The sequence below is a fragment of the Sipha flava genome, unplaced genomic scaffold (genome assembly GCF_003268045.1).
Source record: "Sipha flava isolate LNK unplaced genomic scaffold, YSA_version1 289_pilon_pilon, whole genome shotgun sequence".
NCBI lineage: Eukaryota > Metazoa > Arthropoda > Insecta > Hemiptera > Aphididae > Sipha > Sipha flava.
In genome coordinates, this window is record NW_020272960.1 from 743,695 (window position 1) to 758,561 (window position 14,867).

At 29.9% G+C, this 14,867-nt stretch overlaps 1 protein-coding gene across 1 annotated transcript in view; it reads left to right on the forward strand.

Moving 5' to 3' along the window:
- Positions 1 to 5,769, forward strand: part of LOC112685724 — a 38,060-nt gene extending 32,291 nt beyond the window's left edge. The window contains exons 8-9 of the mRNA XM_025557683.1: positions 1,678 to 2,123; positions 5,355 to 5,769. Coding sequence (XP_025413468.1) covers positions 1,678 to 2,123; positions 5,355 to 5,667 — 759 coding nt within the window. The 3' untranslated portion in view covers positions 5,668 to 5,769. The remainder of the gene's footprint in view (positions 1 to 1,677; positions 2,124 to 5,354) is intronic.
- Positions 5,770 to 14,867: the final 9,098 nt, after the last annotated feature.

A 14,867-nucleotide genomic window follows, 5' to 3' on the forward strand; every position in this document is an offset into this window, starting at 1 on the left:
CTTAAATTAAAATAATGTTTGATATTCAGAGGAATTAAACTTTATAATAGTTTCAAATTTTAAAAACTTGAATATATGAATTTTTTTTAAAAAACATAACTTTTTTTCCTTTCAAGGTTGTATTACGAACTCAAAGAAAACAATTCTAAAAGTAAAATGCTATACATTTACACGAAAAAAAATAGAATACCTGCATTGGTGAAAATAATTTTATTTGGGAATAGATCTCAGGTAATCAAATATTGTTTCTACATTTTCTTCAGTTTGAATTTCAAAAAAATCCGGGTTTATATCGGTTTGTTATTTTAAATATAATAAATATATATATGTGTACGTTATAATTTTCAATTAAATCAAATAATTATTGTATAATATATATATATATGATTCCATAAGAAAAATATTTAGGTTGAAAACTATTATAAAATATTTATAATCATTTTTCACATGAACATTTTATGATAGTAATTTTTGTTTCAATTGATTACATAATTTACGAACTAATAAATTATATACCAACTAGTATTGGTTATGAAAATTATCTCTGAGTAGTGTATCTAATTTTATTTTTTATAATAATTTTCGGCCATTTCGTGAGTGAATAAATAAACTAAATAAAGTTTTTAATTTGAATCTAAACAAATATTTAAACTATGTAATAGTTGTAAATGTATTATTTATATCTATTTATAAACAATTAACGATATTTGTTCAATAAATATTATATAACTGACCATCTAATAATAGTATTAATATACTGCAGATATACTTCAAATATCTATAACATCATAATAATCACAACACAGTATATACTTAATACTATATTTCATAAGAAAAATTCGATAAGGGATTTTATTAATTATGATTAACAAAATAATAATGATACGTATATACACAAAAGTATATACTCATGTGGTTAGCAAATGTAGTATAATGTTATAGGATTTTTAAAATGATTACCCAATATTAAGAGGAAGTACGAAACTCCATAAACAATTGAAATCTTATTGAAATTATAATAAACATCCATATTGAACTCGGTCATTTTCGTTACATCACCAATCCACATCGCGTTAATTTCTTAACTCACGAAGAGTATAGATCGTGATAACACATTTCGTGGTGATGTTCGTATGGACGTGCGGTTCGCTCGGGAGTTAATAGAAAGAAATACCAATTAATAATAATAACCGAATAGAAAGAGTTATTAAGTCAAAACAGTAATAGACACGATTTGGCCAAGATTGTACGGATGTATTGAAATTGTTTAGTATAAGAAACAACTTAAAAAACGAACTGGATCCAGAAATCAATTCAGACGATTCGCATTGCTTACGAGATTGTACAATCGTTTATAAGTAATCGGTAAAGGTTGATTAGACAAGCTGAGACTGGAGAACTTCCGCGTTGAGAATATTTCGATGCTTATAGTATGGTGGTCGGATGTACTTTGTCTAGCAAAGGTGGACCAACTATGATATTATTTGTCCGATTGTATGATCTATTTTTCAGTTAACCACTCGTCGGTTTTTATCGGTCTGAAAATATAATCGATTCCTTTTGCGTTTCGATTATTGTACGATAGCTTACGATAAATTATTTACTACGATTTGGGTTGAAATTCAGACATCGAATGTGACAATAGAAGTGTTGTGAAAATCGTGTTTTTTTTTAAAGGCGCACGGGGAAACCGGAAGTTCAATCGAAGAGGAAAACAACGATGCCGCCCAGGAAAGCGTTTCTCCGCGTTCATCCGCGTCACCCGTCAAATCTTCATTAGCGCACGGCCTGAGGTGTTCGCAGCCTGCCACGACTACCCACGGACAACCACCGCCGCCGCCACCACCGCTACCACTAACGACACCGCCCGCCGTACCGCCACGGCGACATAAACTGCCGTCCGCAGTGATGGTGGCCACGGTGTCCGCGTCTACGGCGTCGCCCGACGAGTTTTGTGGTCGGCCAATAATGAGAAGCAGATCGGACGTGGGCCGCAGAGCACCTAACCTATTGAGTCTGCTGCCGACTGTTGCAGCGGTGCAGCCCGACAACCGACACGAACACGACCCCGAACATTTGGAGAATTTTTTCGGTCATCTAGGTCTCGATCCCGAGGAATACAAGTGAGTGTAATCTGCTATCTCGTTCCCGTTTCCTTTTGAAGCATATCGTATAGCAGGAATGGGCAACTATCAGGCCGTGGGCCACATCCGGCCCACGTACTTTTTTTATCTGCCCCGCGATACATTTTCAAATGACTCGTATAATTTCTATGATATTTAGTTTTAAAACGTTGACCGTAAAATTTAGATTTTATACTCTTATCTAGTATTAAATTGCAGCTAAATTATTAAATTTCTAATTATAATACTAATAATCGTATACATCCATATTGGCAAAGATAATATAGCTAAAGGCAGTGGCGTAACTGTGGGGGAAAGGGGGGAAAGTGCCCCCTCTGAAAATTTTTTGAGAGATAAAGGTATAATTTTGCCTCCTCAGATAATCCAATAGTACAATAGCACCTTTTATTAATGAATTCTTATGGGTATTATTTAATAATATTGGTACCTAGTACCAATATTATTTAATAATATTGGTACCTAGTACCTGCTACCAACAATTTATGTTTATCTAAACCATAAAATGAGTTAAAAGACATGTAAAATTAAATAATTAGATATAGTGTATAAAATACATACAATACAAATATGTTTTAACTGGTGAGGGGGAGGGGTGTCAGGGTTTTGGTAATAATAAATATAATTTATTGCCCCCCCCCCCCCTAGATTTTTTCCCAATTACGCCACTGGCTAAAGGCATTATTTACGTATTTCAATGCAATGGTTTAGTTGTACAATTAAATTCTATAAAATAAATGCTAATTGTTAATTCGAATTGCCTTTTTTTTTCTCTCCTCTGGTTCGCCAGATATGAAAGTTCTATAAATTGACCGTCTAGTTACTTTTAGTTGCCCAACCCTGTGTTTAGCATTAACATTAAGATGCACTTACTACGTAGAACGAGTATATAATTATATATTTTGTACGTATTGAGTTTATGTTTATCGCGAGAACAAATTATAGAACAAAACATTGAACATCAAGTATAAATTATAAATGGTAATATTAAAATTTAGATAATATTATAAACAGGTTTGTATTTAGGGGAGGCACGGGTTGTTACATGCCTGGGGCGTCAAGTCTCAGGGGCGGCAAAATATTTTAACAAAATTAATATTAAAAATGATGTACCTAATGAAAAAAAAAATAAATAAAACAATAAAAAAATAAATAAAATTGTATGTTTTATTATGTTTAATTTATTAATTAAATAATTAATAAAAAAAAAAAAATCATATCGAATTTTAATTTTATCAAGTACACAATTTTTTTTTTTTGCTGTAGGGAGGGTTGTCCCAAGCTCTATTATTCTGCGTAGATGTTTATCTTAAACGATACGCATTTTTTTTTTGTGAGAAAATTGTTTTTTTATTATTATTTCTAAAATACTTTCAAAATTAGACATAGAATTTTACTCCATTAAATGTGTTATTTTTGTTATTTGTTAATTAAACCATATATATGACATGTTACTCTTTATATCTTTCCTCTGACATGGCTATATACAGTTTTCTAAATGTTTTGTTGAAATATTTTACTATTTTTATTTAGTCATCATAATTTTATTTGTTAGTATAATTTTATTCTTTATTTATTTTTTGTTCCATTTTCGAGTTCTCTCTGTCGAATTAATTTATTTGATCTGATTTAATAATCATTAACTTTTCAACACTGAAAATTATGTACAAGTATAATCAATATCAGTATCATAAAAAAACACTAATAAAATTCGTTCGATTATTTTGACCATCAATAACACTTAAATGATGAAATAAAAATTAATTAAAGTACTCAAACTGATCCTAAAAATACATGAATATGGCTTTCAATAGTTCGCACACAGGTCTTGCAAATGAAGTATGTAATACGTTGTGTTAATAACGAAAAAAAATATTATAGTAATAATTATATATAAATATATATGAGATGAAATCAATATTATATTTCTAATTAAAGCGAGTAAATGATTTTGACGAAAGACGTTATTGTATAACACCCATATTTATATTTATATTAATATAAATATTTACATATATATATTTACCCATATTTTTTGTATAATCCCGTATATATCCATTTTTTCGTATTGGAATAATACATCTAAAACATTTCTTACGATGAGATAACGGTGGTGCTAAAAATCTATCCCCAGCGGGTGCACACCACTGGTATGCACTATTAAACGTATCGTGATACTTCTATACGGAAAAAATTTACATTTACGAATAGGTATTAGGTTTATATAATATATTGAATGACTACTATTACAATTTAAAATGATGCATACATTATTTTTACAATATTTCATAGGTGTATAATTTCGAGTGACATGTATGTACGTTTTGTAATTCATATCCTATAAGTAGGTTATTGTTATAGACGCATCAGCATCGAAATGGTGTATTATAGGGTAACACTACGTAGTTTAATGTCTCAGTATACGCCTATATGTCTGTCATTGTCTATATAAATGTTATTTTTTAATATATATATATACATGGATACACGGCTACAAATACTAAAAATCTGTTCTATAAACCACGAATTCATTTCGCTCGGATATTATTTTCTCGTTAGACACGCTCATAAACGGCCATATACCTGTATAGATAGGTAAAGATGTTTTAATTTTATTTATTTGCGTCACGAATATATGAACTTGTGCAATAGATGATTATACTGCAGATGACACGCGCTTTTCTGAACATCAATTTCTGATTAGCCTTTAATATAATAATTTATATGTTTGTAGGTTGTAGGTAAAATTATAATGATTAATAACACATCTTATTCCAGTTTTGTAAGCAATGGTATAACCGAGATTTATTTTCGGGAAGGATTAATTATTTCATAAATTTTTCTTTGATTGATTTATTGAGAAAATAGTGTAGGCTTTTAGGACTTTCAAAATCTCACACATGATGTGTACATGCAACGTATACTTTTAACTTTAAATTAGGTTATAAATATTAGGTTATATTATTGGGTATATATATTATAAAATATAGGTAATAAATATGAGTCCCAAGGATTCTGTGAATTTAAGAAATAAAAATTATGAATTATATTTACCAAGCACATTACAAATGAAGCGTGTGGACGTTCAAGATTAGTAATTCTTCGAATAATTTGTGTTAATGTTAATAGGTACATAATATAAATTGAATGTTGTATCTACGTGTAATAATGTGTGCCAATAATATTAATAGCATTGTTATTTGTTTATTCTAGGTCGATCCTAAAGAATGATTCGGAAACAGACTCACAAATGTATATCGGAGAATCGAACAGTTCGGTGGGCTCGGTTAGCAGCGGTAGTAACGGTTACATGAACAATACCGACGGGCATTGTAGTAGTGGAGGTCACGGTGTTACGGACGGTTGCGGAGGAGCGGTGGCGTGCGTGGGAAAATCCGGCGGTGGTTCTTCGTCATCCGAACTGCCATCGATCGTGGAGCGCAACGCCAGGATCATTAAATGGCTGTGGAACTGCCGGAAAGCGAACTTGCCTCAGGTCCAGACAACAATGTCTTCGTCGACATAGAAATCGTTATTTTTGTTAGGATTCTATTTTAAAAATTAAAACAATTGTTCGCCCCCGTAACAAACGCACATTTATTCTACGAACGGACGGATTTTTCCAAGATGATGTTTTCTCACTTTGTATACTTATGGCTGTGGTCCAGGAAACTTGCTGCAAATATAACTGCACCTTATTGTGCCGATAAAATATCATAAAAATCAACTATGTATCGTATAAATATTTTACTATTTTGAAACGGAAATTTCGAATAAAAACCCTCCAAAAAAGTGTTTTGTTGTTAAGTAAAAAATAAAAAAAAAAATATTTTTTGGTGAAAATAATATTATGCTTAACAATGTTTGTTAATATTCTCATAATATATATTTAATTATACGTAATTATCTTTGTTGAGAAAATTTAAAAAATATACTTTACTCAACAAAAATTAAGAAGTTTATTGGTAGATCAAGGATATTTGATGACTGGGGAAATTTTTTTTAATCATCCTCTGAAATAATTATTACCATGCCCTAAATTATTGTTTATTTTAAAAATTTTTTTTGTACAAATTTTCATATTTTTGTTTTTAAATAAACTTATTCTAACCAAGAAATTATCAACTGGTAAATGGCATTCAAATAACACATGCGACAAGGATTTTTTCTTCACGATGTGGCATTCGCCTGATTACATAGTAGAGACTTCTCAAGTTAGAAAGATATAAGTTATAAGAAAACAATTCGAAATGCAAAGACATGAAGCATATATTAACAGCCATTTCGTCACCGCCGAACATTGTGAGATCAAACCCACAAGTTAAATGCTATTTACGCGACACAGTGCAATCAGATGTATTACAGCAACTATGATTGTGAAATCGTCTTACAATGGTTTTCTGTAAATTTGTCAAGCTGAGGTCGATCGCTTAAAAAATAAAATTACGATTTCAATTTTTTTTAAGTCTCATTTACTAATATTGCCAACTGTTTTAAAGAGTATTGGACCTGAGTTGTGTATACTTTTAGCCTAATTGTAACACAAGTAAATCAATCGGTCATTGAATTTGACTCGTTGTTTTTATGAATTACTGAAGAAATAAATGTAATGTATGTTTAGTGAAACTGCGATTTTAATAGTTATAAATGTAATTTTAATTTTACGATAATACGTGATACTAGAAAAAAGTACTTTTACGGATTATTTATTATTATTATACGAATATTTCCGTCTCATAATTAATTGACAATATAAATAAATTTTGAATTATATATTATATTTTATTAATTTATTTTAGATAATGTAATGAAAATAAGAAAATAAAATTAAATGTGTGTTGAATTATTAATACATTTTATTTGATATTTTTAATTATAAGTTAATAAATAGTTATTATATTATAGATTTTTAAGTTGTACAACTTGAATTTTATGGCCTAATATTGTATAATTTATTAAGAACCAAAATATTATTCTAGTCCCTCAAGTTAAATTTGATCATGTTTTTATGTTATCGTAATTATTTATAGGTTACGTATCGGGTTTTCTTGTAGTGTTTTATACACTAATTATTGACTATATATTATATTGTTAAATGCATATTAATGTTTTAGATATGTGATAAGGCATAATACAAATAATATAACTTTTTTGTTAAAAAAAAAAAAAAATATTACAATTTGTTGTATTTTCCTTCGTGAAAACTATTTGATTTTTGTTAAAAATATACACTTACATATAATTCTTATAATTTTATGGTTTTCAATAATTAATAATTATTAGCAATTACCACTATATTTTGTTTTACATTTATATGAGCATATTAGATTTGTTGATTTGACTATTATAATAAAATCTACATTAAAATAACAAAAAAAAAAAAAAAATAATAATAATAATAATAACAAACAATAAGGATAACATGTAATGGTTATCTCTTATCAACTATAAACATAAGGTTCATATTTCAAATATTACTGAAATATTATATACTTTCTGAAAAACATATATGATTATAATAACTAATCATTTTTTTTAGTTACTAATTTTTCAATAGTATTTGAACCTTCTGCTGAAATAAGAACAAAAATATTAATCTATAATTGTATTTTGATTGTATTTTATCAACAATAACAAATATAACTAGTTTCTTATGTATGTTTGGAAATAATTTAAAATTTTTCAATTTAATTTTTGTGTTTTGTAATTTACAAAGTACTTCGTCATAAATGGTTTTTTTTTTAAAAATCGGCAATAAATCCGCCACCTGGAAATACCATTAAGCAATACTTCAGGTGATGGAAATACAGTGGTTGAGTCGCAAATAACATTTAGTTTCACATTTCCCATAGTTATCAAATCGGTTAAGTATTTCTTTAAATTTACTAAGGTGTGTGTTTTTTAAAGTATAATTTTGACTATTGAGTTATTGAGAATTAATTTTAGAAATTATCAATTCGGATTTTTTATTTTAGTCATCCGTCACTAACCCCTATGTGACCGAGCGGAATCATTGTGCAAGCAGGTACTGCCCGGTCATTGATTAACCGAAAAAAAAAGCTCCTACGTGAACAGTTTTGTTGATTAATTTGCTGTAAGTAGTGCAAGATCTGGACTTGGACAGTAGATATTATATGTATCAATGAGGTTGAGGTTTAAGATGAAATAGTTAAAAAAAAAAAAAAATGTGTAGATATGTATTTTTATCTGTAGAGTGCGATCACCTTATTGTTTATTCGCAATCCAACGAAATTGTATAACACAATAGAAACGGCTGTATTAATATTGATTGACATTGAAGTAAATGAACAGTCATCATAATTGCAATCAAAATAATATTGAACGGCACAGGAGCTACAATAGCAATAATAGCAAAGAAACATCCATCATTATACGTGGTGTATTGATGTGCAAGTGCAAGCGTTGGTGTTCGACGAAATCGCCAGTCGGGTTACGATTTACCGGTGCATAAATTGTCTTCAGAACAATATTATTGTCGAGAGCCGATTGTTTCTAATATTTTATTCATATCATTGGTACAACAAGAAAATATATTTCGGTCGTTGACATTTTCGAGCGAATCACTACAGTACGTAGCTAATTTACGTCGGGGGAACAAATCTCATAAAGTACCAAAGCCTATCGGAAATAATTGAGAAATGTAAAACACTTCATCGTCATAATATTGTTTATCCAAAAAAAATCTACATACCATGGTAACAAAATAATTCAATATATTGTACAACTACCATAACAACTGGCAAAATAACATGTTTTTATAAAAAAAAAAATTAAAAAAAAAAACATTTCAATTTCAACGTCATGGTATCATAAATTTATTTAAAATAAAATGGATTTTTTAAGTCAAGATCAATGTCCCGAATGCTATTATTTGCTAGTTTTTAGATAATATTCATGTTTATGCAAAGACTGCTATCTACTGATTAACATTTGAAGCGTATAATTAGTTCGGTTCTTAGTCAATAGATCGCAGGAACTATACTGCATTTCATCGAGTCTTAAAATTATTATCATGTTTTATTTGCACATGTACTTAAATAATTTGATATTTATTGGAACGTCACAAACACTTGGAGTTTTTAAAGTCAATCCTTTATAATTTTTTATTATGTATTATGTATAAATATAAGTATTGTAGTATACAAATTGAAAACCTTACATCCGCCAGTGGCGGTTTTGATAAAACATCAAGTGGGGTTGCTTTCATTCTTTTGCCATCTAGCATAATTACATATACCAAATAAAGAATATAATTTGTTTATTGTTCTTTTATAAATGATATCTATAATTTTCATTTTTTTTTTCATGATTTAAATAGTTTAATTTTATGAGAATATAAAATATAGTAAAAAGTCCATACATTTGACAATAATCTGAAAAAAAACCCGATCGAACCCGACTAGATTAACCTTATTAATTCTAGTTGAAAGTCTGTATATTTTGATAACGTATATTCGTCTATTGTTATCAATTCAATGTTTTACGCTGATGCAAAAAAAAAACGTTTGAACATATATCGTGAAAATGATAAGAGGAACAAAACATAACAGTTGAAGTAAAAAAAATCCAAGATGGGTGAGCATACCCTTCGCCCCCCCTCCTAAAAACCGGTGTTGGTGAGTTGCGACCCAATCCCTAAATAACGTACTAGTTGTGGCTATGACTTATGAGAGGTGCGTACGAATTGCGGCCATACAATAATGCATATATTACATGTATATAGTATATAAACATTAAAATATAAATTTATTACGTACTACGTATTTTTTAGTATTGTCGTATATTAATATATTTGTCATTTCAAGAATATAATATATGTAATGATAATAATGTAAAAAAAAATTTAAATATTGGTATTATTAAAAATATTGTTTTGTGTTTCTAGAAGCAGGTACACAGACCATAAGTACATAGGTAACGATAATTACTCGGGCCGCAATTCATCTACAGCTAAATATTATCGAGCCGGAATTCTCAAACACCAGAAACGACACGTCGGGTCGCAACACATCCACAGCCGGTTATTTATAATATTGTTTACCTAATTGGAGATCTAACATTATTGTTTTTTATGGTTTTTTAAAAATCATTATTATTCGAATGAATATGCACAATGTCATAAAGTGCTATAATAATTCATTTTGAACTATAGGTAAAACATATAAACAAAATTATTCGATGTCCCGAGTGGGGAATTAATATTCATTTGTTGAATCCTCACGGTTGTTGATCATCAAATAATTTAAAATCAACATATCCGTGGCTAATGAATAAACGAATGGGAATCAAGAACGGGAATAAAAGTTGTTTCATAAATTGACATTTTTGTTTGCATAAAGAAAATCAAATTAAACCTATGAAAAATAATAACAAAGTGTATTTTAACATATAAGAAGTAGTCTTTTAGTACATTAATTTTACAGTGCACCTATTTAATGAACGTAATCCCAACATAATTTACGAAAACTATTATGGAGTATAATATTATTTTAATGTTGGAAAATACTCAACTCGTGAAGATTAATTTAAAATTTTAATCAGCATATTGTCGAGGTTTCATAGTATACTAATCGTAAAGATTGATGGTTAAAAATTTGAAAATATTTTCAATCGATGGTCTTGCCTTATTTATATTTTATATGACTACAGTAAGTATTTAGAGAGAAATCTATAAGTTTACTCAAAAAAAAAAATGTATCCGCTCTATTGCTCTTCACGCTTTGTGTCGTGTACACTACATCTCTAGAACACCAATAATACTGCAATAAATAACATTACATTTTTCATCTCTATCCGTATGTACGTGATGTGTAACGTTTACGGACAAACTGCGTTTCTCGATAACTTCTCTCTTTGAAACGGATCACATATTTTCATCTGTTTTCATGTGTGTATCTACAATTTGGTCTTCGAACGGAATGCGTGAAACGATAAAAGTCCCCGGTCATCAACAGCAGTAACGGGTCACGTTTTTAAGAGATGTATCGCTCGTCTTGAAAAACAGCAAACTCTGTTGAGCTTTTTTTAGATAGAGACAACGATTTCTAAATACGATCATTTAAATATTTAGCGGCAAAATGACACCGAACAGTCTTAGCGCAGGAGTTTTATAGAAAATAAAACTCATACACTGACAAATATTTATGCATCGATTCGCACCATTGTCCTCCAAGGGGTATAGAGACCTCTTGGCATAGTGTTACCATAAAAGCAGTGATGATAGCAGGTGAACAACGTAATGCAAAAGAATAAAAATATATTTAAAATATATACATTCAGCAAAACAATGGACAAATATTGAAAAATATCAACAAAGCGTTCAATAGAGCAGAAAATAGACATAAAGAAGGAAACGTCGCATATACAAGTAATGAAGACTATACACACATAGAGGAATAACGATATCGTGATGTATTATTTTCAACGAGTATGCAGTAGATACATTTTTCGGTATCATGAGAAAATGTGATATAAAAACTGGCGTACAAAATTTGAAACACTATTCCGAAGTCATTCGGACATTAAATACCTACCTACGGGAAACGCACGATCCAGGATCTTATGATCCCATGTTAATTATGAAGTAAAGCATATAAGTGTATAAATGAGAACAATGAGGATTACTATAATTGAAATATGAATAAAATAACATGAAAAATATGTAGAATAGATAAATTAACTCTTGCGAAACGTGTAAAATAATTAACCAACAAGACTTATGATGCGAAATGGATTAACAAAGAAGCGATGAAAACTAAAAATATCTCAACAACTTTAATCGGAAATATCGATGGAAAATAAGTAATACATGATGAAAAAACAAAAGACGAAAAGACATCCATTAAAGAAAAAGATACTGTTGTGCAGTAATCGTAACAAAAGGAACGAGTGAAAATCGTAAATGTAGTAGAGGATGAAAAAAATTATGAAATAAAAAAAAAATGACTAGACGTGTTTTCGGTGATCAAGATGAATTTCCTATATCAAAGAACAAACAAAAGAGTGAGTAGCGGTCAGTAGTCTACCGAGTGATTAGAAAAAGTATCTTTGGTGAAGCCAATTATCACAAAATATAAATACAGGTCTGGCATAAGCAAAGCAACCAGTACGTTCATAATAGCGACTTGGTGAACATTCACTCCGAAGATGGAACTTGCAGTGGGTCTGTAACGTCAAAACACTTTAGTGAAGATGCGAATATACAGGAAAAATATATTAATAAGAATATCGATTGATCGATAAATTAAGATTACAAATGGATAGTGTTCTTACCATACACAGTTATTTTGTGCTTATTTAAAATATCATCTCTGTATTAATGCGAAAAGCAAAAGTTCCTAATCGTGCATTTTTAATAATTTCTCATACTCCACACCATACCTTCACGTTTAAGTTTTGATTAAGAATTTAAGAATTATTTTATAAGTGTTGTTTAATTATCGTATGGATAAAAGCTATTTCTAATAATATTTTTACTGTTATTCAAAAATATGACGTGTTGCATAGCTCTACAATTTTAATGTCCACGTACAATTATAATTGGAGTATGGTATTTTTAAAAACAAACGTGTTATAGGCGGAGTTGAGGTCTAGCGGATATATTCGTTGAAAATTATTTCACACATATAATATGAGTATCATATATACTCGTATATATATACATATTTATATTGTGTATAGCATAAGCATACACAGTAAAGAGTACAATAATTTTATTTTGTGAAAAACTTTTGGCAATTTCTTTAGTGAAATACCCTACGCGTTTTTTGTCGTACGACTGTACGTATCTAACCTATACGTGTAATTTATGACGTGTTAGAACGACTGCGATAAAATATACGTCAAAAAGAAAACAGCTATAATCTGGAAACCGTCTGAACGCAGATAGTCCAATGCAAGTGAAACGTATTGTAGTATACGACAATGGCTTTCGAACTGCAATCTGTAAAAATGTTATCTAGAGCCACCACGGGCACGTCTGAATTGATTCAAATGATGTTATTTGATTCGTGTTAAAAAAATTTACGTTACACAGCGTAAATAACGTATTCAGATGGTACTAATATATTACGAGCGCGTGCACGTGTGTGTGTGTAGTGCGGATCGGTTATTTCCGTTGGAATTCGATTTATATGCGATCGCAAATCGTCAGTCGTTCACCGATTCGTGCTGCGATGCACTGTATCATTGATTAAGTGTACAAATCAATGATTGTATATTTGGCCGCTGCCACTCCACACAAATAATAACAATAATAATGGTAATTGCTGGGCGCGATCGGTTTCCGATGTGGACGCGGATCGCCGTGTTTTCGGATCAAAGTATTTTTTTTTTACAAGTATCGTGTTTTATTTTATTATTAATATTACTTTTTTTTTCGCTAACATTATTGACTACACATGCGAGACGAACCGACCCCGCAGCGTATTAACGTCGTTTTTGAAACGTGAAAAATAATTGAAGGGTGGTGAACCCATGTGTGGCGACCCCGCCGCGGGGACTTAGCGTGTTCTGTGTGTGTGTGTGTGTGTGTAGTAAAAGTTGAGCAGATGTGCCAAAACCTTACATATATGTGTGTGTGTTACATTAATCATACAAAGGATGCAGTATTCGTATTGTCAATCAAATACACGCCATGTGTGCTACTGTTCAGTAGAATACATGTGATCGTGTCGTACGTGCAACATATATCATACGTATAATATTGCGTACATAAACGTATTTTGCAGTACGGGCTCATCTGACCAGACAATAATCATGCTGCTATACGAATATAATCGTAGGGTTATTACAGTACGTTATATGTGTTTTGTGATCACTACAAAGGAAGTATTTTTTTCTGTATTTCTGCTCTCCGTCTTGCCCATAAGGGAGCGGAACAGAGGTATTATGTTCCAAACCGAGCACAAGGTGAAATACGCAGCCATTTCGCTTTTCTCGTGGTTCAGCGCGCTGTTGTTGACGATATATACATATTTATTTAATATAAACGCATATCGAACAGGGTTATTATTCTTCAAACGCAAACCGGTCGATTATATACATATACTCGTAAATACGTATATTGAAAAATGTTTACTCAACACTCAACAAGATTTTATTTTATTTTCCACGATTACAATGTTTCACATTCCATCACCTTTTTCATACCAGTTAGAAAAATATTAATTTCCGATTTTCAAATGGCAATCAGTTTAATATAGAGAATTTTTTATCAACTCAAAGAAATTCTTTAACATTGTAAAAATACCTGGTATTTGACACAATTATACTAATAAATAAAAAAAAAAGGAATTCTTAAATACGTTTTTTTTTCATCTTGTCAAAAACTGTAAGGAAATTATAATGCGGTAAGTATTTATATTTCATTTTTTATTTAAATGAGATACAATTAAAATATTTGTGGAATCATGTCCAAAACTATTGGCACAGTAATCTGATATCAGGTTAATTGTTTATTAATCATTACTGTTCGAGTCTCGATTGACAAGTAGTGGAAGAAAGTGAAAATGTTTATTCTTCATCATTATTTGTAATTTCAAATAAATATTAAAAAAATAATTTTTGGATATTTAAAACCGAGACGAAGTTTTTATTTGTACACGAAAAATTATATATTATTGATTTAAAGTAATACACAAGGTATATGAGGGTGAGATGAAATTCGTAACATAAAAAAAAAAAAAATGAGAAACCTTAAAATAT